At 39.5% G+C, this 25,015-nt stretch overlaps 1 protein-coding gene across 1 annotated transcript in view; it reads right to left on the bottom strand.

The window, feature by feature from the left end:
* The window catches only part of LOC132395410 (enhancer of polycomb homolog 1-like), a 189,795-nt gene that overhangs the window by 135,561 nt on the left and 29,219 nt on the right, over nt 1–25,015 (bottom strand). The window contains exon 2 of the mRNA XM_059971956.1: nt 5,079–5,210. Within this exon, the coding sequence (XP_059827939.1) occupies nt 5,079–5,129 (51 nt within the window). The 5' untranslated portion in view covers nt 5,130–5,210. The remainder of the gene's footprint in view (nt 1–5,078; nt 5,211–25,015) is intronic.

Raw genomic sequence — 25,015 nt, 5'->3', positions numbered from 1 at the left:
ATGTTCCTCTTTTCTCTCCTATCAGATTCTTTCCTCTCCAGCCCTTTATCTTTCTTACCCACCTGGCTTCACCTATTACCTTCTGGCTATCCTCCTTGCCTCCCCCACCCACACCTTCCAATTCTTTCCAATCCTGAGGAAGAGTCAGGGCCCAAAAAGTCAACAGTTCATTCGTTTCCATAGACGCTGCCTGACCTGACAAGTTCCTCTCACATTTTGTGCTGTGTTGCTTTGGATTTCCAGCATCTGCAGACTTTCTCGTGTTTATAAGAGCTTGAGTGTTGTTTCATGGGGGGTGTTAAATGAATGAAAATGGCCTGGATGATTAAATACAATAAACCCCACGTCTACAGAAACTTCACATTTTCAACAAAATAGCAAATTGAATTTACTGTATTCGAAAACTTGTCCAACTGAAGGTGCAGTGCACTTGTACTACCTGTAGAGGGCTCTAATTCTCTTTGTAAATACTGTAAGTACATTAGTAATGGCTGAGTCAGAGCATAGTCGTGTAAATCCCTTGATTTTGTACTGCAGTAGGAAAGAAACAGTCACAACTTATCACAATGTATAATCCTGTTACTTCCCTGATATTGAGCCAGTATAAAAAGTTTACTTTCCCATTGTAGTGAATGTACTGAAGAACATCACCGTGCAATATTAATTGCAATATAGTAATAGAGACCTCTTTTCATCATGCTGGATTTCCTGTATCCTCCAGAATGCGCAGTATGCACAGTAACATTAAGAATCTTGTGTGTGTGTAAACTATTGAGATTTTGTTCTGTACATTCCTACCCTGAGACCCAATCCCACTGCCATTCATTCTTACAGACACAGATTCCTGGCTACCTTATCAGGAGACTACAATCAGTGCGGATCAGTATTAACACCTCCTCGCTGGCAATCAACCCAGGCGCACCTTTAAGATGCATGCCTTGCCCTCTGCTCCAATCTCATGATTGATGACTAAGTATAGCACTTAATGATGTTTATAAATTCTCTGATAACACCACTGTTGCAGGCAGAATCTCAGATGGCAACAAGGAGGCCTACTGGAGTGAAATGGATCAGCTGGTTCGGGGGGGTGCCTCAACACCAACCTTGCACTTAAATATCAGCAAGACCAAGGAAATGATTGTGGACGTCAAGAAGGGGGAAGTCAGGGGACATCAGTCCTCACTGAGAGGCCAGTGGTGGAAAGGTTGAATGCCTTCAGTTTCCTGGGTGTCGCTATCTATTTAAAATAGTTGGGAATGTGATTTTTATGCCCTTGTATTGCTGTGTTAACTTACCACCAGTTACATCACTGGCGTTTAGGGCAGCAATGAAGTTCCTCTATCTCTGTCTATCCATGCTGTTGCAGGCAGATGTAAGATTCTTCATTGTTGTTTCTGTAACAATTTCACTTTACCAGTCAGGGTTGGTAGCCTTGAGCTGAGCCCCTGAACCTGGAGGACCAGTGGACCTCTCCTAGTCTAGTCTCTACCTTTTGACCCATGGGCCAAAGCATACAGCCAACAGAGCTCTCCAGATCATTGATGCATGCAAGCCTCTAAACCCTATGACGTAATGGTCCTCCTGGAGGGTGCTTTGTGAAAGCCCACATTTTATGCTTTCTATTTCAAAGATATACTTGTATATTTGAATGGTACAGTTAGTACTTTAATTAGAAGTCACTTTGTCATATTGCTATCAGCAGAAACAAGAATGAGGAGCACCAGTATCAGAAGACAATTGGTTAGACAATTACTAAGATCATACCCAAACCAAGTCTTCAGGTCCCTGTTTCTAATGATCCCATTATCCCTCAACATTCTTCAATATTTCAAGGGTTCAAGGGTTAATTTATTGCCAAAGTATACAGCTCTGAAATTCTTCTTCGCCAGACAGCCATGAAACCAAGAAAGAAAAGAAAGGCAGTACGATCATGAACCCCCAAATTCCTCCTCCCTGAGCAAAAAAAAGAGAAAAAATGGAACAAGCACATCAACCCCCGAGTTCTCCTTGTCCACACACAAAAAAAATTGAGAAAGATCAGGCAAAAAAAACACAGAATACAAAAAAAACCTCAGACTGAAAGAACTAAAGTGCAGAAAACCCGGGCAACATTCTCCCTCTCTGTAGCAGAGCCATCTCACCAGCGATAAAAAGGCAGTCTCCCCGCTCTATGCACAGCGATAAAAAGCCAGTCTCCCTACTCCATGCAGAGCAATCTCACCAGTGATGTTTAGGACAAAAATTAACCTTAAACTTGCTGTCCTCACACACGCAGATTCCAAAGCTTCCTGCATCCTAAAATGTAACCCCTTCTCTTATCTATGGTTCCAAATACTCCCACCAGCAGAATGCGCTTGCCTGTATATTCCATCAAGCTGCTTCACAATCTTATATGTTTGAATGACACCACTACCTCCCAATTTTCCAAACTCCAGCTCAATATCCCCTCAAACATCACACCTTCATCCCAAGAATCACCCAGTCAATCTGCCCTCCACCATGTCCTAGGAAATAGGGAATCGGTACTCTTAAGTGTGGTCTCACTACTGCAAACCAGCTTTGTTTCCAAAACCTTCCTAATCACCTGCTATACTACCTTTGATTAATATCACACTAAATGTACCAATGCACCCATATTCTTTGATACAGTATTTATTAGTTCCTTACTATTTTAAAAATATATACTTTTTCTTTCCTTAAAAATCTTCACATTATATTCTTTCTGTAAACTTCTTCCTCACTCCCTTAGTCTGTCCACATCTCTGTCAATTATTTTGGTGATCTCCTCACAGCACAGTTTCTCACCTTAGAAGAAAATCAAATTTAAAATGAAAGAAGGGAATTGGAAAATCTTTTCAAGAGCCCAGAGGGCCAAAAAACAGGGCAGTAGAAGGTAATTGGACAGCTCTATCAAGAGACAATGGGCCGAGGAGCAGAAAGGTCTCCTATATTCACTGAAGGATAAAGCAAAGAAGGTACTTCAGCCCCTGAAATTTGTGCTGGCTCTATGGCAGATTTATCCAGCATCACATGCATTTATTCTCTCCTTGAAATCCTCCAATTTTCTTTCGTTCTTTCTTAATAAATATTTATCCAGTACTTTCCGAATGCCACAATGAATCTTTTTTTTAAACCTACTTTATCTCGTCTACACACTGACACGGCATTCATGATTTTAAGCACTCTGCATGGAACGTTTTCCCCCTGCCACTTCCTTTTTTTTTGGCCATTCAATTTCATTCAATGTTTGCCAATAGGACCACTTTCTCCCTCTCTGCCCTGACTAGACTCATGATTCAAACACCCTTGTCACAATCTATCAAACTTCTTTTCCCCAGGAGAGATTCTCCAATCTATCCATATAAATCTCTCAACTCTGGACTCAATTTAGTACGCTGTCAACTGCCATCTGTCATACCAACCCTTTCTTAAATTTTACTCTCCATTTGATTATCCGGGAGGTCTGACTTGACTTGATCTATCTTTCTCTCTCCTGGGAATGTACTTAAACAATTCCTGAACCCTCTCCTCTTTGAAAGTGTTTCTCCTACTTGCCTTCCAATTTTGGATTCAAATTTAACCAAGCCAGATCTGTTCTCATCCCATTGAAAATGGCCCTCTTCCAAATGACTATTTTTACCATTTGCTTTTTCCCTTAAAAAATAGCTAATTTAAAGCAACACACAGAAAACGCTGAAGGAACTCTTGTGATGTTATGATGACAATTCCTTTTTTTCCCTGCTGTTGATATTAACTCCTACCTCATCCCCAGGATTAAGGTTTATTTGGTATCTTCCCCCTGGTGTCAGAATTGCACTGGTCAAGAAATTGTACAGGTATAAACCAATGCTGAAGAAAGGATGAAAATGTGTCATTCACATACCCCTATCAACTTGCTCAGGGAATTGGAGAAATATCCTCAAGAACTAGGAAAAAAAAGGCCATTCTTGCAAGAAATTGTATAGCTCTCAGTAGATCCCATTTTAAAGCAAACAACTATGCTGTCTAACCTTAAAAAGTAACAAGAGATTATCGGGGATGACTGCTAAATAAGAAGTTCTTCACCCACAGTTGCAAAATATGGAATGCAGTTAAGGGAAGTAGTGTGAATATATTTAAGGGGAAACCAGACATCAAGAGAAAGGAAAAGATTTGCTGAAGTTAGAAGATGGCTTGGAGGAGGTTCACATGGTGCACAAATAACAGCTTGGACTGGATTCCAAGAAAGTTCAGTCCAGAAAGAGTAACTCTAACTGTAATAAGGCAAAAAAATATATGGGTATCTTGAGAACACATCAAGATTTTAAAATTTAAAAAAATCAGGATTACTTCTCACTTCAATCCATTCTGATCACCCCATCATTTACGTTTCTCTTTTTCCTTTGTTCTTGCAATAATCCTGTCTCTAATCTGACCAACATAAGTAAGATTAATTAAAAGGGTTTGGTCAAATATATCTATATATACACACATCTAATGCTCAAATTTGTTGATTCTGCCATTTATCATTTGTATGACCCAAGTGTGCAACTATGAAAATACACCAGTTAGAAATGTAATGTTTCATCTTCATAGTACATACAGCTTCACAACACAGTTTCTGCTTTAATTTTAGGATAGAACAAACAACACGTGATAATAATAAATCAATCATTTGTGATATGACTTTACTGATTACTGACAAACAGCAATAAAACCGTGAAGCAGCACTCAACATATGAAGCAATATTTCTGCTGTTTGCTTATTAGACAAGATAAACTTGTGATTCTAAATTGCAGTAACAATACTAAAAGTTTACCAAGCCAGTATACACAATAACGGCATTACAGGAAACTATATAAAACATAGAACAAATCATTTCAAATCACAGACTATGAATTATAATGATAATTTGCATATTAGAATGAAAATCTTCAACCACAAATAATTTCAGTTATAAACTCATATAGCACTGTTTAGTATTAATAAAAGCTGAGCTCAATATATGAATGTTCACTGCTAACTCTTTGCAAAATCTTGCATGTCATAAATATTTTTATTCACCCTATACTAGCATAAATATTTCATAAAGACTCACCAAGCAGACATCCTTTAGGGGTCTTATTAAGGCTTTGAACAATACAAACATACAATATCCAGTCCATATTTATAATTCTTGTTGTAGATTCCTTCATGATGCTTATCGGTGGGAGTAGGGTGAAGAAAATACCTGCAAAAATAGAAAACCATTTTAGTTATTTTATAAAATCTTAGTTGCAAGCAATACAAAGATGTCAATCATAAAGTTTCATACAAGATGTAGGAATTACCTGCATTTATTAAGTGTCAATGTTTGTAGTAACACAAGTAGCTTAAGGGTTAGGGTTCTTAAATATCATTCATTAAGGCACTACAATACACACAAAATTCCTTTAAAAGGAACTTTTTGCCTATGGAATATAATCCATTATTCCTTAATGATTACTCCAGCGCATGGTTGGTGAATCCTGGGTGTTTAAGTAAAAAATAAATCATAAAATACTATATTGGATTTGTTTCAATATTCATTTGTTCACTACAAAAATTCACTGGAGGAGTATTTAAATGTGATTTAGATACTTCATATTCTTGAAGTCTGATGATTGTATATGTATTTTGTAGTCCATCAGTAATCTATGCTATAATAGTGAAATAAAATCAGAAAATGCTGGCAAAATGTAGTACATTTGAGAGAGGAAGAATTAACGTTTAAGGTCAGTGGCCTGTTGTCAGAATCGGTCACAGTGAAAAACGTATGTTTTAAGTTGCAGAGAAGGTGAGGGATGAAGACACAAAATGAAACGTGTACAAGATACTAAGTCATGAAAATCACAATAGGTCTTGCTGCAATAGGGGGATGAATGACAGTTAATAAGGCTGATCTGTCCAAAGGATTGTAAATAGAAGAAATTGAGTGAGAGCAGTAGAGAGAGTAATGATACTATTAAATCAAAAATAGAGGAGAATACTGGTACTACTCCACAGATCAGATGGCACCTGTGAACAGAGATAAAGGTGAGTTAACATTACAGATGTCCATTTCTGATGCACACTGGAACAGCCAGTTATCTGAAATAGTTGAATTCTGAATTGAGTCCATTAGAAGGAAGATGAAATGCCATTTCCTGAGCTTTTGCTGTGATAGATATTTGCTTCTATCTCATGTTTGCTAAGCTTGCTTTCTAAATAGCAGCTGCCATTTGAAAGGTCACAAGCAGTAATCAGTAAACTTCCACTAACGGTTTGTTTAACATGGTTGTAAGTGGAAGTCAGTCTTCAGTTCTTAAAGTGGGAATGAAAAGCTCTGTATATAGAACAGCTTTACAAATAGGCTCTGTATCTGGAGGATGCCCAGCCTGTGAAGAGTCAGTGCACCTGCCTTATTATTTATTGCTCAAGAGTACAGTATAACACAGTGGGTTGTTTCAAACACACAAACCGACTTTTATGTTGCTTAATTCAAGAAAGCTTGTAGAACAGATGGATGGTACCATTTAGCATATCAATAACTGTTTATAGTTTGAAATGTTTAAGTACTCAAAGAAGTTAGTTTTACAGTATGAATAATAGCTAGCTAAGATCTATGTCCTGAAAATGCTATGAAACAGATTGTGTTGAAAGGACATCTGTGGAGATATCACATGCTTGTGAAGTCATTCAAGTGGCAGGAAAGAGCAGTTCAAGCTTAATAGGAAGGGGGTAAGGAACATCAAGAAACATGGAAGAACTAGTTTCTGTAATAGACAGCTTTTCTGGATCTTTGGTGTGCCTTTTTAGTTTATAGGAATTGTGCCTGTGTTTTGGAAATCCTTAATCCTTTAATTTTGAGAAATACTTTGTATTTTGGAAATGGTGGGTGCTTTAGAAATGGTTTGTAATTGGGAAATGTTTGAAGATCAAAATCCTCTGTGAGATTTAAATGTGTTTTAATAATGTGTGGATTTAAACATGCATCACTGTAAATAAGTGAACTTTATATTCTCCTTGGTATGGGGGGGGGGGGGAACTCGCCACTCGAATAGTGGTATTGACAGCTAAGCTCACCATGGAGAATAAACAGAAAAGTAAACTAGTCTTTGAAGATTGGGTAGTGATAGAGTAGTCGTGGCTATTTATATCTGATACGGCTTAAAGTCTTTGAGTTTAAAACTACATGGTCAGCAAACCCAATACCATCACAATGTTGCATTTCATTGGAACATTGCATAAGGTCAAAGACAAAGGTGACAATGCAAGAGCAATGAAGAATTAAAGTGACAGGCGATAAGAAGCTTAGTTTCACCTTTGTAGACAGAACACGAGTTCTACAAAGTGATCACCCAGTAATCATTCTCTGCTCTTAGATGCACTGAAATGACTGCAATACCTGGAAAACTTTCTCCACCTTATCACAGATATTCCACTGTTCTCTATTACTTTGCAAACTAAAAACAGATCTGCTTTCTCACTTTGAGGGCTGATAATGGACTAAAGACCTGAAACATTCTTTCTCCACAGATGCTGCCTAACCAGCTAAATATAGAAGGCATTTTGTTTTTATTGCATTTCCAGCATTTGCTGTTTTATTGTTCTCTAGTTACTGTAGAATCTGTGCAGTTAAACACAGAAATCCATTGCTGTTATAAGATTATTGAATGGTTCCCTCGTACAAGACAGACTCTTTGCAACACAGTCCATCTTGTTAGGAACTTGCACCTTTTTATCTACCTGCCTGTACTCTCTTTAACTAGCACTTTATTCTGTTATGGTTTGTACTTTATACTTGGTCAATGTACTGTAATTATTTGATCTCTGTGAGCAGTATACAAGTTTTTCCCACTGTACCTCAGTACATGTGACAATAATAACAAATATCTCAATTTTTTTAAAATATTCTATTCCTTCACTATAGTGTTATTGCAGTTCACATTATGAAACAGTGAATGGAAATTACGCAACATTGATCGGCCTAATCTCAAACAATAACGAGGTGGCCTACAGGGAAGAAGTCATCTCTCTGACACAGTGGTGTCAAGAAAACAACCTCTCCCTCAACGTCGCAAAAACAAAGGAGCTGGTTGTGGATTACAGGAGGATCAGAGACCGGATAATCCCTAATGAGATCAACGGACCTGGGGTTGAGAGGGTGAACAGTTTTAAGTTCCTCGGCATCCACAATCACCGAGGATCTCACATGGTCTGTACACACCAGCTGTGTAGTGAAAAAGGCACAACAGTCTCTTTCACCTCAGACGGTTGAGGAAGTTTGGTATGGGCCCCCAAATCCTATGAACTTTCTACAGGGGCACAATTGAGAGCATCCTGACTGGCTGTATCACTGCCTGGTATGGGAACTGTTAATTGTGGGACTCCGCAGAGAGTGGTGTGGACAGCCCAGCGCATCTCTAATTGTGAACTTCCCATGATTCAGGACATTTATAAAGACAGGTGTGAAAAAGGCCCAAATGATTATTGGGTCCTGAGTCATCCAACTCACAATCTCTTCCAGTTGCTACCATCCGGGAAAAGGTACCGTAACATAAAAGCCAGGACCAACAGGTTCCGGGATAGCTTCTTCCACCAGGCCATCAGACTGATTAACTCACTCAGATTTGAGTGTATTTCTATGTTACATTGCTGTTCTATTTATTATAAATTATTATAGATTACTTTGATTGCACATTGCACATTGAGACAAAGATGTAAAGATTTTTACTCTTCATGTTTGTTAAGGATGTAAGAAATAGTCAATTCAGGTCAATTCTGTATTGCATTAGCTTTGGTTACTCAGTGTTCACAAAATGAGGGGTGATATTATTGAATGACAACAGACTAGAAGGGGGGCTCGACAGCGTAGATGTTAAGATGTTTTTATTTTAGGGACAGTCTTGAACAAGGGGACATGGATTCAAGATAACAGGCTACTTAAAACCAAGTTATGCGGAAATTTCTTCTTACAGGGTGCAGTGAATCTCTGGGATTCTCTAATCCAGAGAGTTGTAGTGAGAATGTGGAGAGGGTAAGGGGTACGTGTAGAAGGGGGGGTCAAGGGGTAAGTGTAGCAAAGTATGCGTACAGGACTAGGGACAGAGTATGTTATTGGGGAAGTGTAGGAGGACAGGGAACAGGTAACTAAAATAGAGCACCAAACAGATATGGCAATCACAAAGAAAGGGGAACCTTGCCACCGCAAGACAATATGTCTGGCGAAGTACCTGAGCTATATACCTATTTCGAGTGTTTTGCTTGCGTCCATACTTATTCCGAGTATTTCGTGTGCTTAGCTATGCAATAGCCAATCAATTGATGAATTTGAATTGATAACCATATTTGCAAATGTAGTGCCCCATTTTTGGGTATAAGTATGACCTCTGTGAACCGACAAATTGGGAGTTGGCTACCTTATGCCCGAAGTGCGTGTGGCTGCGAACTCCTCTCTGAATAAAAACTGCTTCAGAGGTAATTTCGTGTCTCTGGTGTTTTTTCCTCAACTGAGCAGGTTAATAATTTCAGTTGAACAGTAGGTCCTACATCATTGGAGGTTTCTAAAGAGGTGGTAGATATATTTTTGAAAACCGGGGGGACTGAGGGCTAGGGAATTAGGCACAGGTGTTTTGAGGCCCAAAGGAAGCTCACCCACGATCATACTGAGTAGTGCAGGGTGGGTAGGCATGAGGGGCCAGGTGGCCAATCCTGGCTATTTTTTATTCTTATCCACTTCTATTTTTATAGAAAAATATAATATATAATTACAGTTTTATGTAATTCTTTTTAGCCTTCTGGTTTGCAATCTTTATGTCTGAAATGTGAACACTTCTACCTTATTTCTTATTCATCACTGAATCAGATATCAGTACCACACCGAATCAGATATAAGGTTAATCACAATATCTGCAGACAATAAAATATATCAGTTGAAGAGAAAGGAGTAAAAAAGTTATGTGCCCATCATTCCCTTCTACAATTTACAGTGGTTCATAGAGCCCATATGTCTAAAGATAATTTGTCATGTTTTTATTCGGATATACCTCCCTATGGTGATAGATGTAATAATGGAGAAGCTTCACTAATCCATATGTTTTGGACTTGTCCGAGTCTTGAAAAATACTGGAAGGAAGTATTTCAAACTCTTTTGGTGCATTTTAAAGTAAATTTTAAACCTAACCCTTTGACTGCCTTATTTGATATTGTTGGAGGAAATTATATTATTTTGGAGACACACAATTTGCATATTTTGGCCTTTATTTCTCTTATAGCCAAGAGGGCATTGTTGCTTGTGGAAGGATTCCACTCTGCCTACTCACACTCATTGGTTACATGATGTTATGTCTTGCTTAAATTTAGAGAAGATTTGCTGTTCAACTTCTGAACCTAGACAAGATGTTTTAACATTGTGGGGACCTTTCTTGAATTACTTTCAAAAATTTTTATTTGCTATTAAGTACAGATGTTTGCTAATAATATGTTTCACTATACGATAAGGATTTTTTCCTATTCTTTGTTTTTAAAACCAAACAGATGTTTTTTTTCTGGTAGTGGGTTTAGATTTCTTGTATAATAAAATGATTTCTTTTCAATTTTATGTTTAAATTTAATCTATATGGATATGGGGTAATTACACTTCATCTGTGATTTCAATGTATTGTAATCGATATATATTATCTATCTTATATATTATATAACTTACTGTACCCTGTATTCTTCTATGTAAGAAATTAGTAAAAATATTGAAACAGAAAGAAAAAATAAATTTTCCCCCTCCCCTTCTGTCTTCTTCAAGCTCACATTCAGGCCTCTTACTACTTCTCCTCATCTGCCTATCACCTCCCCGGTGCCCTTCTTCCTTCCCTTTCTCCCATGGTCCACTCTCCTCCCCCATCACATTCCTTCTTCTCCACCCCTTTTCCACCTATCACCTTCCGGCTTCTTACTTCACCCCCCCCCCCCACCATGCTTCACCACCACCTTCCAGTTGGCCCGCCTTCCCTTATCTCTTCACCTTTTCATTCAGGCATCTTCCCCCTTCCCTTCCAGTCCCGACAAAGAGTCTTGGCCCGAAACGTTGACTATTTATTTCCATAGATGCTGCCTGACTTGCTGAATTTGTCCAGCATTGTGTGTGTTGCTCTGAATTTCCAGATCTGTAGAATCTGTTTATAATTTGACAGTATTTCAATTCAAAGAATTTATATTAGGCCTTGAAAAGGACACAAGCAAGCAATAGTTGACAGCTGGCAGAATATTAGCTACTGGAAATGGTTTCATATGCTTCACAACCTGATCACTCTGTATTTTAAATTCTGCCAGTATCCTTCTACAGAATCCTTTTTGTTAAATGTTTATTCAATATTTTCAAAAGTTGCCAACTTTAAAAGACTTTAATATAATGCAGCTTAGAAGCCCTTGTACTCTCGTTTAAACCAAAGTTCCTGTTTGCATATGGCCAAATAAAGTGTTTTCTGCTGATAAATATTTTGGTTGCAGTTTGGTATTTTAAAAAAAAACCAGAAGTTGATGCCAGAGATTGGGCAAGAGAAGGATTTTAACAGTGGTCAGTAAGCAAAGGATATGACATCCTCCATGAATTGCCAGTCAGATTTAATTCATTAAAATGAAAGGAGTTTACTTAAAGTATTTTATTAAAGTATTAGAATCACATTCAGAACACAGATAATCGAATGTCAGAATGTTGTGTTTGGAAAGAACTTCAGGAATAAAAGCCAAGCTATTACTGGCAGCAATGTTCAAATATATAATATTTATATTTTGTCTTCTCTACATTTAGCAGCAAGGGGGAGCTTGATATCATTTTCAATGCAAGGAATAGCAATTTAACCTCACAGTTTTAACAAAAATGTTCCAATGTTCATAGAATTTGCTATTCTATCTGCCAGAGATTCCTATCAGCAGATTGAAATATGCTTTCTTCACAATGACAGTGCAATTAAAATGGTCATGTCCTTATGTTCCCATTAAATGGATTATATTCTAACCTTGAATAACATTTTCTAAAAGCTATCCTGCATCTGAAAAATGAGAGTTTTTAATGACTTATCTTCTGGAAATCAGTACTTCCTGAATAGTAACTTACATTACTGTGCACACACCATTTTATTTCTGATTGTTCAAAGTTGCAGTTTTTCATTTCCTCTGTGTTTGTTGCATCATTTTATAACTCTACAGCATCACTTTTATTAGTTCCACCAATTTTAAGTTTCTCTTGCTACCAGACATCAGAAGCTTGGAACACATACAATAGATTCTGGTTAGTTGAGACACATCGGGACCAGTACATTTTGGCCCAACTGGCTGAAGTTTCATGGAAATAATTAAAAAGACATAAAAGTGCCAAACTACCATTTAACTCAGTAACAAGTTATGTATTTAAATTGAATACAGAACAAATCAAAATACTACCAATATTACTACAGTACTTTAAAACTGTGTTAGTTCCTAATAGCTATCAGCGGAGGAATTCCCTCTGCCACGTATCCTGCCACAGACTGCAAGTTAACAAAAGAAGCACAGACACCTAGTGCAGATATTGCACACCTTCAAAATAAAAACAACATGATCAAAAATGCTCTTTTCTGAATCAGCACTCATCGGCTCAAATGGATAAGGGCACGCAATCAATGCCCTGAGCACGATGTAATGTCTTTTCCAGCATCTCTTAGCCTGAAAGTGTGAAACTGCAGTGAGTAAAACAGTTCTCAATTGTCTTAATTGTGACAAAAATCACTGCTTTTAAAAAAAAGATCACAAGCACATGCAACCGATGCTATTTTAAAACTTCACTCTAAACATGGCAGTGTATCTAACGGCCACACAAGTGCATGCAACTGGCACTAGTTAGAAGCTGTTTGGCAACAGCCTCCAGTCCCAATTAAGTGGCATAGTATCCCAAATAAACGAAGGGAATCCCGGCTATTTTCTTGATTAGTTTTTGGTCTTTAAGAGTTGCCCCAATTAACGGATGGCCCAATTAACCAAAGTATGGTATTTCTTTGGTAATACCATATTAACAAGGTAATATAGTACTTTGTTCCATATACCCAATCATAACCTTAAATTCAAGCAAAAGCTGACCAATTGTTTAAAATGAACTGATAAAATCGAAACAGAGGCCCGTAACGCATAGAAGCTGATTTCTTGACAATGCCACCATAGTGTTATACTCCTCAGTCTTCTAAACAAAATGTGCAAAGCTCTCGTCCTGACTGCATCCTCGGTCCTGACTGCTGTGGGATCAAAGAAAATGCCAGCCACATAAATTAAATACAATCACCTTTCACTTAATTTTATTTTCAAAATATTGCTCAAAATGTCATGGGTTACATATGTTATATTCAAAACCAGTTTAGGGAAAAATACATCTACCACTTTGTATTATCTTTGTATTTCCTTTTGCTTGCTGAAAATGGAAACAGAACATCTGGAAAAGCTTCACAGAACCTACAGCTCATGAAAATCAGCTCAAGAAGGTGAACCAAATTTAAATGGCTTCAACATTGAGTGATACCTGGGCTTGTTCGTTTTTGGAACATCCTTCACTTTCCACTTTTCTTTCTCTCTTTAGAATCACCCTTTAAAAACTAACCACTGTGATCAACCTTTTGATTATCTACCCAAACACTTACCTCAAATGGTTTTCCAAAAATATTGTTTTGTAAGCACATCTATGAAAATCTCCCAAGACATTTAACATATTAAAGGAACTACCTAAATTACAGTGGTGATTGCTGACTATAACAATGCCTATGCTGTCCTCTGCAAGCCACCATTGTATTCTTAAAGGCCCTGAAGTGATATTATTTCATTTCCATTTCCCTCTTTCCCAGTTCTGAAGGACCTTGGACCCAAAACATTATAGTAGTTCAAAGTTCAAAGTACATTTATTATCAAAGTACACTATACAACCATGAGATTCGCCTTCCCCACAGACAGCCACAAAACAAAACTATGGAACCCATTCAAAGAAAAACACCCCCCTCCACGTGCTAAAACAAATATGCAAACAGCAACAAAAACAAAAAGTGCAAGAAACACAGACTCTAGAACACAAAAGCAAAAGATCTCAAGTATTTTCAGTTTAGCTCGGTTCATGCTGCCCTGATCAAAATCGTCCAAAATAGCAAAAAAAAGAGAAACCCGAAACACAACATAACATGAACCACAGAGTCCAATTCACACACTGCATCAGTCAAACCTTGCCCAGGACCCAGAATCCAGCACTATCCTCCAACAGCATCGAGGGAGAAATAGAGAACTAGAATGCAGGGGCCTTCCTTCGGGAGCAGCGAGAAGCTAGTAGACAGCGCTGAACACTCGCTCACCATCCCCGATTTCAATCTTCCTTGGTGCTTTAATTGGTGAGATCAGCGAGAAATGGAGTGGGACACGGGCTCACGCCCCGTCTCCAGGCTTCTTGGCCTTGAGCCCACACACTTTGACCGACACCTCGTGGAACTCTCGGAGACAGCAAAGTGCCAGATCGCTCGATCAGTCCAAAGACAGACCACCAAAATGCAGATCACCCTCAACAGATGCTGTCAGACCTGCTGACTCTTCATTATTTTCTATGTTTTAGATATTAAGTATCTGTGCTTTAAAAAAAATTCATCAGCCATCCTCCCTTATTCAAATTAAAAGGGCAATAAATTCTCCTCAGAAAAGGAGCAAGGTAAGTTTAATCAAGCAGGAACTTGGAAGCTGGAAACTCCCTTGAAAAATGGAGGCAGTAAACACACGCTCTGAACTCAAAGAATGGCTCTCTATGTTTGTATCTTCAGCAGGGAGGCACTCTATGTGCTTCTCCAGCGAGAGAATGCATGATTTCAGTTCATTTTACTACCATGTAACTTTTCAGTGGTTGAAGTACACCTCTCATACTTAGTTTCAAATCCAATTTTTCTTTTGATTATGCTACAGTAAATATTCAGACACAACTTTTTCACTGCATGCCCTTTCTCCCAGAGGATGGACAGAGTTAAATTTGCATATTTGTCCCACTGATCTGGTTGACATAATGCCAGGTTAGCTCTCTGGCAATTCAATCATGCATTCCGACATACACATTGCAATAACTTGCATATAATACAGTCTACTATGTTTGGTCATGTCCACTATTAGCTTGTTATGGATGTTTCTCCAAGGAGGAAATGCCTGTAAAAGAAATTAAAATTCTCAACCGGAAAATGGGGGTGAAAAAGAAGCTCTCTGCATCCTGGGCCAATAAGGTTGTATTTTCTGGCTGATACCTTGCCAAAATGAGCTAAGTTTTTGGAAGGAACTCATTGCCACTAAAAAAGAGCAGTGCATAACATGTGGTAATAAAACTCATCACAACTGGGTGAGGTTGCTTTAGAGTTACATTTCTGGGTCAGATCAAAGGACTTGTGCAGCAAGAGGCTACACGCCAACAAATCTGCAAGTTAAAGCGACATTCAGCTTTAGACACACCAAAGGATTTGTGTTAAAAACACTCAACGCTGACTCAACACACAGCTGACTATCAACATTTCAATATGGTTACAGTGGATAAGTTAATGGACAAGTAATCAAAACAGCTTGGCTAAATTACCTTGATGTCCACCCCCACTCCCAACCCTGAACCTCCCACGGCAGCAGATCAAGTCTAAACATCTCTCCTCAAAACCTAAGCAAGTTATTTAATTCATAGGGCAATTAATGCTGGTCTGGGTTGTACCATCCATTTCTCTAACTTCCAGTAATTTCTTCTGCCCCCCCCACCTCTTTTTTTCCACACCCCATTCTGGTTCTCTTCTTACCCCTTCTCTTGTCCTCACCTGCCCATCATCTCCCTCTACTGCCCCTCCTCCTTCCCGTTCTACTATGGTCCACTGTCCTCTCCTGTCAGATTCCTTCTTCTTTACATCTACCTCCAGCTCCTATCACCTCCAAGCTTTTCATTACAACCGCAAAATGCACCCTCACCTGGTTTCACCTATCACCTCCAAGCTTTTCACTGCGTCCCCCACAATCTACCTCCCCCCTCATCTCTTTTCACCTATCACCTGCCACCTAGTACTCCTTCCCTTCTCATTCTGGCTTCCTCCCCTTTCTTCCCAGTCCTCATGAAGGGCCACGGCTGGAAATAGCGACTGTTTATTCCTATCCATAGACGCTGGCTGACCTGCTGAATTCCTCCAACACTTTTGGGGGCGATCTCTGGATTTCCAGCATCGACAGAATCCATGGATGACTATCAGCAAAATTTACTAAATTAATTTGGAAATAATAAGTTGATGTTAGTAATGGCAACCATACCACTGCTGGATCGTCATGAAAACCCCATCTGGAATTTTCATGCCTTGTAGGGAAACAGATCTGCTGTCCTTCTACATTCTGGCCTAAATTGAACCACAGCAATGTGACTGACTCCAAAACTGAACTCTAAATTAACCTTGAAAGCCAATGAGTTCAAGGACATGACAAGGTCACCGAGGATAAGAATTAAGTGCTGGCTTTCAAAGCCTTTCCCTCAACTTATAAAAGAATAAAGTCATGGAGCAGGATGAGGACTGTTGTATTTTGTCAATTTTTCAGGTAGTTCCTTTTCCAAGGGTAAACAGGAAAATCCATCAGCAATTCCATGATTAATCAATCTTGTAGTTGTGTCCTCCAGGAATCAGAGCCCATCTCTGCATTCGTGATGCTGCAGTTGGTGGAGGAATGGTGTATCAGAAAGGTGGTGTCTATTATTAAGGACCCCAGTCACCCAGGACATGCCCTCTTCTCACGGTCACCTTCAGGAAGGAAGCACAGAAGCCTGAAGGCACACAGTCAGTGATCAGGAACAGCTTCTTCCCCTTAGCCATCTGTTTTCTGAATGGACATTGAATCCATGAACACCACCTCACTTCTATTATTTCTGTTTTTGCACTATTTTTAATTTAACTACAGGTAGTCCCCGAGTTATGAACGTCCGACTTACGGCCAACTCGTACTTCCAAACTGAGGAAGGAGAACACCATCCGCCATTTTAAGTTGGATTGCGATGCCGTCCGCCATTTTAAGTCGCTGCCGTTGACACTGCGTTGGGTGTTTAACTTTATATTTGACTTTAACTTTTCTTAGTAAGATTCACCCTGACCCTGACCCTGCCGCCCCCGCAGTTCTGGTCGGCTGGTGGCGCAGTGAGATCAGCGCCGGGCTGGAGAACGGAGTTTCCTGAGTTTGATCCCGTGATAGACCGTTCCCGTGCTGGGTTACTGTCGATCCAGTGACTCCCGTACCATCCGAGCTGGGTTGATGTCGAGCTTGCAACTCGACCTTATAGAAAAAAAACAATGCCACCTCCAGTTTAAATTCCCACGTGGAATATTGTGGAGGATCAAATACCCAAACCCAGTACAGCCCCCACTTGTCCCATTTAGCCTGTCTCAATGCGGTGGTCCTTAGGACCCAGCGGACCGCGGGAGCCGGCAAAGCTCGGGAGCTGCCGCCCGCAGTGTTTCTGTTCCATTGACGGGAAGCGATCGCGATTGAAAATAAATTAGCTACAGTCAGTCAACGATTGGAACAATATTAAAGGATAACGGATAAAGTGAGAATCATGGAGCATTTGAAAGGCCCTGCCCCGATGAAAGCTACAATTATTACTAAGCAACACAGTGGTTTAATTATTGGAATACATACGTTTCTTAAGTGTTTTATATGCATAGAAAGGTAAAATATATACTATATACTAAGGCAGACGTTTGACTAACTGACGCTAAATAATACCAGATGTACTTGTTCCAACTTCCATACAAATCCGACTTAAAGACAGACTCAGGAATGGAACTCGTACGTAACCCGGGGACTGCCTTATTTAATATGCAGATATATACTTACGATAATTGATTTACTTTTTTTCCCCAATATTACCATGTATTGCATTGAACTGCTGCTGCTAAGTTAACAAATTTCATGACACATGCCGGTGATAATATACCTGATTCTGATTCATAACATGTGTCATGGCTGCACCTGTACCATAAGGTGAGGCATCACAGACAAGCTTCACTAGACAATGTAGATCTTTATGTGTGAGTACAGTGTCTGAAGTCACCATTTCCTTTACCTCTTGAAAGTCACCTCACACCGTTTTGTCCATTGCCATTTCTTCCTAATCTGTAGTAATGAGCTCAAGGGGTGGAGCACAGTAGCCAGGTTTGGCATGAACCCGTTGTAGTAATTGACAAATCCTAAAAAGGACTGAAAATGAGACATGTCCTTTGGATTTGGGGCATCCAGCACTGCTTGAATTTTCTCAGTACACTTGTGCAATGCTTGCGCCTCAAGAATGTGACCACAGTAAGCAATGCTTTGTTTAAAGAATTCACACTTGTTGCATTATGCTCTAAGTCTATAATCTTCTAATTTTATTTTAAACACAGACTAGAGATTTTGGAGATGTTCCCCATCATCCTCACCAGTAACAATGATGTCATCTAGGTAACACTGAGTGTCTGGGCAGCCTTGCCCAGATAGGAGATGAACCATCACCAAGAACTACATTAAGGGATCCTGTATATAGAAACATGTTGCAGTATGTAATGGTAGCGAAGTAAATCCTGTATCCACTAACACCCTTTGATGACCTTATAATGGCACAGGGCATTACCATGTGCTAGATAGAGTTCATGTAATCTTCTAAAGGAGTGATAGAGCCAAACAGATAGACAGCATGACAGAAGTCACCCCTTTGGTCTACTTCTGCACCTATTGTCTATTGTCTATAATTTGTCCAGGCTGACCATGATGATCAGCGGTTTATTTACATTAAACTGCTCTGTGAAAAACTTGCCCCTTAGGTCTCAGTCTCAACCTAAGTGCTCTTGTTTTAGATTTTTGGGGCAAAAGAACATGACCCTCCACCTTGTCTCTGCCCGTCATGGTCTTATAAACCTCCTTAAAGTCAACTCTCAGTCTTTTTTTGCTCCATAGAACATAGTCCCAACCTACCCAGTCTCTCCTTGTAACTCAAACCCTTCAATCACATTAACATCTTTATGAATCTTTTCTGTGTCCTCTCCAACTTAATCACATTCATGCCAAGCAGAACTGCATGCGATACTTCAAGTGTGGTCTCACCAACATCTTGTAACAAGGTAGCCCAATTCTAGTACTTGACCTTGGCCAGTGAATGCAAATGTGCAATACCTCTTCTTCACCAATCGGAGTGACTGTGTCACCACTCTTAGTAGCACAGTGCCATCTGCCTGCTCTTCTCCATACATCTGTAACATTATTTCCCCCATTCAGTTCCTATTGAAAGCTCTAACTAATGGTTTCCACAACTGTACGGGCAGCAAGCTGCAGATCTACTTGTGCATTACATGCACAGAAGATTTTTCACATTTTCTTTGAATCTTGCTTCTGGTTGTTGAATCCACCAACTAAGGTGAACAACTTCTCTTTTTGGCTGATCTTAGCTAGTCATTATCTCTGGCTGCTCTAATAAATCTCTTCTTAGCATTACTTACTCCAAGGAGGACAAACCCAGTTCATCAACATGACCAAATTCACACATCTCTGGAATCATTATGACCTCGAGATATCCTAATGTCCTTCAAAGTTAATGAAGTACACCTAAGCCAGTTATGATTACTGTGGGAAATACAGCACCAAGTGGGTGCACATTGAATCTCCAAAAAACTGTAATGTCATCTGATTTACTGCAATACCCAAGAGATAAGTGCGGGACAGAGAGTTCTGTGGTATATTTTAACAAACACCTGACACAGCACTTGGACTGCTAATGGCAGAAAGACGGCACCACAGTTTCAAAATATCATAGCATGAAATTATAAAGGTGGGGGAGTAATTGCATAAATGAAGAAAGACATAATTTAATATCGCAAAGTCTTTGCAATACTACTGTCTATTCCCATTTGTTTAGGATATTATTGTAACATTACAGCTTGTTTCAAGTGTGCAGGCTAAAAAGGATAACTAGCTCATAGTGTCTGGAAGTCCCTAGCCAAGAGTATACAACAGTTTAAAGTAATCAGATCAGGTGAAATATCCCTGAAATTTCTTGTGAAAGCATTAAGTCACAGATTATAATTTAAGAAGCACAAAACACGGTGCCTATCTACAATAAAACATGTCTATTGACAATTATACCTTTATAACGTGGACAATATTCTATTCTTAAACCACGGATGCTCATGCATTAAATCACAATGCTAGACCAAATTCATCAGGTATCTGTTCTACCAAGTGGCTGCATTTTCAAAACTCGTTGAAGTTAAAATTTTTATTAATGGATTGTAACAGTACAAATCACTGATCATTTGGGTGATTATGTACAGGGTGCAAATTAGTGTTACGTTGTTAACACTAAATACATTGAAGCAAAAGAAAATTTTCATCTGGCAACACAATATTTCATTCTATTACTGTAAAACCAAACGAGTAAAATGGGCATTAAACACTCCAGCAACCACTTAACACCAGAGAACAGAGATCAAAGAGAATTTTTAACATACCCAACTACTATGCAACTGATCTTTTAGTAATTCAAACGTGGGCCCTGGAGTATGTCAGATCACAGATACTCCATCTGGAAAGATCCCACCAGAAACACTTAAAATGACTTACTCAATACCATCAGTGGACTTTTTTGGAAAATGCATTTTCTATTCCAACCACCAACTAGTAGCTAACAGAAACTCATTTTCTCAGCTTACTGAGGGTCTCTTTTATTTGGAATAAACTTTCAGCCAGATAACCCATTAGCTAAACATTTGATCATCGAGTGATGTGCATTTCTACAATTTGATCATAGGTAATGTACCAATAAACTCTTTGATGTTCGACAAGCAATAAAAGGATAACCAAATTCATTTTGAAAGAACACACTAAAGTCCAATTTATTTAATTCAATGTTATTTCTCATAAAATTCAATCCGAGGTTCCCACCTGCTTTAAGGTCGCTATTATCACGGTATTCAAGAAAAACAAGGCCTTAATGACCATTGCCTGCTTGTTCTGACATCCACCATCACGAAGAGCTTCAAGAAGTCGGTCATGGCATGCATCAACTCAAGCCTACCAGACTGCAATTCACTTATCAATGAAACAGTTCTACAGCTGATGCCACCTCCCTGGCCTGACAATCATTCCTGGAGCACTTAAAGAGCAGAAGCACTGTATTAGACTATTGCTTATTAACTCTTGTTGAGCATGTAATACTTTAGTTTCAAGCAAATTCAATTCCAAACTCCTAAACCTTGGACTTAACCCCACCCTTTGCAACTGACCCTTAACTTCCTGATTATTAGGGATAGGGAGCAACACCTGTGCCATGAATATTCTCAACACTGGTGCCCCAAAAGGCTGTATCCTCAGCTCCTTATATATTCACAACTGTGATGCCAGAATTTGCTCTAACTTCAGTATGCAGGTGATACCACTGACTTGTATCGTAACTCAAATAATGATGGATCAGAATGCAGGAAGAAGATGCAACATGGTGTCATGACAAAACCTTTTCCCTCAACGTGAGCTGTTCAATGACTTCAGCAGTGGGTGTGGTTCACATCTACTGTACTGAAGTCTAGAGGACTGAGAGCTTCAAGTTCCTCAGAGTGAACGTCAGCAAAAGCCTGTCCGACCACGTTGATGCGATGGCCAAGAGCACCGTGCAATGCATCTACCTCCTCGGGAGGATAAAGAAATTTGCCATGGTCCTTCTGGCGCACACTTATCCTTATTGATGTACAGTAAAGCATCCTATCCAGATGCATCATAGTTTGGAATGGCAACTGCTCCGCCCATGACTGTAAGGAAGCTCAGAGAGTTTCGACACAGCTCAGCACATCAGGGAAACCGGCCTCTCCTCCATGAACTCTGCCACTCCTCTCTGCCTCAGTAAAGGAGCCAGCGAAATGAAAGATCCCATCCACCCCGAACATTCTTTTCTCCCACCTCCCTTCTAGCACAACGTACAAACGCCTGGGTGCATGTACAACCAGGCTCAACCCCATTGTCACAAAACCATTGAATGCTTCCCAAGTACGACAAGAAGGACTCTTGACCCCCAACTACCATGAAGTGACTTTTCCGTTTACTATCTACCTGCACTCTCTCTGTACTGTAACTCTTTATTCGGCACTCTATAATACACACACATCTGTATGAATAGTATACAAATTATTCAGTGACAATATTGAACCAATTTACAATTTAGTAAATATATTCAAAAATATATTTAGAAGACACATATGCCACAGATTAGATTTCTATTATTAAATGCTTCTGGTATTAAAAGCTACTTTTTAATAATATGTGTCAGATGCATGTCTTAAATATAAGGTGAAGGGAGAAAAGTTGAAAGGACAAATGAATAACAACACACACAAAATGCTGGAGGAACACAGCAGGCCAGGCAGCATCTATAGGAAGAAGTATGGTCGGCGTTTCGGGCCGAGACCCTTCGTCAGTCCTGATGAAGGGACTCGACCTGAGATGTCAACTGCACTTCTCCCTATAGATGCTGCCTGGCCTGCTGTGTTCCACCAGCATTTTGTGTGTGTTGCTTGAACTTACAGCATCTGCAGATTTCCTCGTGTGAAGGACAAATGAATGCTAAGGTTCTTCTTGATCAAGCACAGAGTGGTTAGTGTCTGGGATGTGCTGCCCGGGTGGAGGTGCAGGCAGATACAATGGAGACATTTAAACAGCTCCTAGACAGGCACATGAACATACAGAGAGTGGAGGGATATGCAATCAGAAGGAATTAGGTATTATTGGCTTAATTATTTCAACACAGCATCATGGGCTGAAGGCCCTGTTCTGAGCTTCATTTTCTATAATATTTATTTTGTTCAGAAAGCTAGGCTAAACACATAAAACATGGCTAATTGAAAGAACCACAGAAATTTTATTACACCAGAATTGCTCATTCAGTTAATCTCTTCATGGGAGCTATATATTCTAATTCCATTTCTCTACAACCTCTCATTTTATCCTAAAGATGCATAAAAATTGTGCTTGATTGTTTTCCCTCAATATCTCTTGATGGGATGTACAGCAATTGTAACTGAAATCTCAGTGAAAACCTTTAAAAGGAAAATGAATTACTGTAACACCTCTCTGATCTCAAGACGAGAATTAGCAAAGAAGAGGAGATGAAGTCAGCATAGATCAGCCATGGTTATATTGTCTGGTGAGGCAGGTCGGAGAGCCCAAAGGCCTATTCCTGCTCCTGTTCCTATGCTCTTATATAATGCTGAGAAATGAGTAATGTAGTATTTTAATGGCTAGCCAGGCTGAAATACTCTACTCTTCCCTCTGTTCTCTCTGAGTCTGTGAATATAAAACATTCGGCAGTCTGTTTTGGAGCATTAGAACAGTCATTTAGACCTTCTTGCCTGCTCTGCAGTTCAATCGGATCACTAATTTTTATTGCCTCAGCAGCACTTTTCTGCACAAATCTCTTATCTATACTAGTCTCTCACAAATCTCCAGTCTCCCAAAAACTAAATCCAATGAGTAGCAGCTATGAACCAAGCCTTGGTTAGGGCACATCTAGAGAGCATTAGTTGTTACCATTCTGATCACCTCAGTACTGCAGCTTCAATCACATTGCAGAGTACTCCAGTGAAATACTGTGTTTCCTTTCCCCAGTCCATCCTGAACACACATACTGTTCAGGAGGCAGAAATGCAACAAAAAGACTTTTTTTAAATCAGTAATGATGTACAATGTGTAAAACATGGCAATGGTATTAAATAAGGATATTTACTGCAATATGTTTGCTCAAATACCAGGTCATCACCGTATCTTATTTTGTATACTGGCACCATTGTAACACGTCAGCAGGTAAGGCACCAGAGTAATCCCTTTTGATTACAAAGTGGGAATAGAAAGGGAAGTAGCAATGACTCTCTGTGAACCTCTGGGTGATCTGAAAACAAGCCACTTGCCCTGCCTCAGAACGGCAAGAGAGGTATGCTCTAAGAGAAAGCCAAGCACTGCCCTCTTATATTTCAAGGGGTTAGACATAACATGATCTGTCTTTGGAAAAGAAGCTTATTTCATTCTCTGAAATGTTTGTTTTATAAACCATGCAGGCAGGGGCACAACACTATAGTAAAGATTCCACTGTACTGTAGAGGGTGCAGAGATTTGCCAAGGCTGCTGCGAAGAGGCAAGAATAGAATTGTTAGGGTTGTTTCCTTTTGACCAAAATAGGCCAAGAGGAAATTTAATTGAGGCATATAAAACTATGACGGGACTTTGAAAGTAACTAGGTGAACTGTTTCCAATACCGGAGTCACAAAGCATTAATCCAGCAAATGGTTAGGAAAAGATGTGGAAAAATACAATTATTTTAACAATGATGGTGGCAAGAGAAAGGAATGTATTGCTTAAAAATTTGTTGGAGACCAAAGCCTTCACCAAAATTAGACAGTACTAGGATGTGTGCTTGCGGAGCTGTGGCCCATAGAGTGAATCAGTGACGTACCTGGTGTTGGAAGGTGGGATAGGGCTCACTGTCATGGGTATGGAGCGGGTAGGCTGGCTGGTTTCCTTTTACTTTAAGAGTCCGTGATTTTATTACTTTCATACCCTCTCCCCATTCACCAATAAAAATATGATTTTTGTTAAATATTCATTCAAGAAACGTGGGCTTTGTCAGACGAGTCAGCATTAACTTGCCCAGACCTTTGAGAAAATGATGGTGAACTGTCGCTTTGTAACACTGCATTCCTAGAGGTGTGAGTAAGCCCCCAATTCTGTTAAGATTTCCAGAACTTTTACTCAACAACAGGGATAGAGAAGTGATATACTTCCAAGACAGATGCTATGTGGCTTGGAGGGAAACTTCTAAGTAGTGGTGGTTCCATGCCTTTGTTGTCATAGCAGGTAGTAGTCATGAGTTTGTGAGGGTGGGTAAGGAGTATTGGTGAGTTGCTGCAGAGACTCCTGCAGAACCGGCACTGTCGATTAGTGATGGAGTCAGTGAATGGCTGTTGCTGGGGTGCCTTTGAAGTGAGC

Source organism: Hypanus sabinus, chromosome 6 (assembly GCF_030144855.1).
Source record: "Hypanus sabinus isolate sHypSab1 chromosome 6, sHypSab1.hap1, whole genome shotgun sequence".
NCBI lineage: Eukaryota > Metazoa > Chordata > Chondrichthyes > Myliobatiformes > Dasyatidae > Hypanus > Hypanus sabinus.
This window is presented reverse-complemented; position numbering and strand designations above follow the sequence as displayed.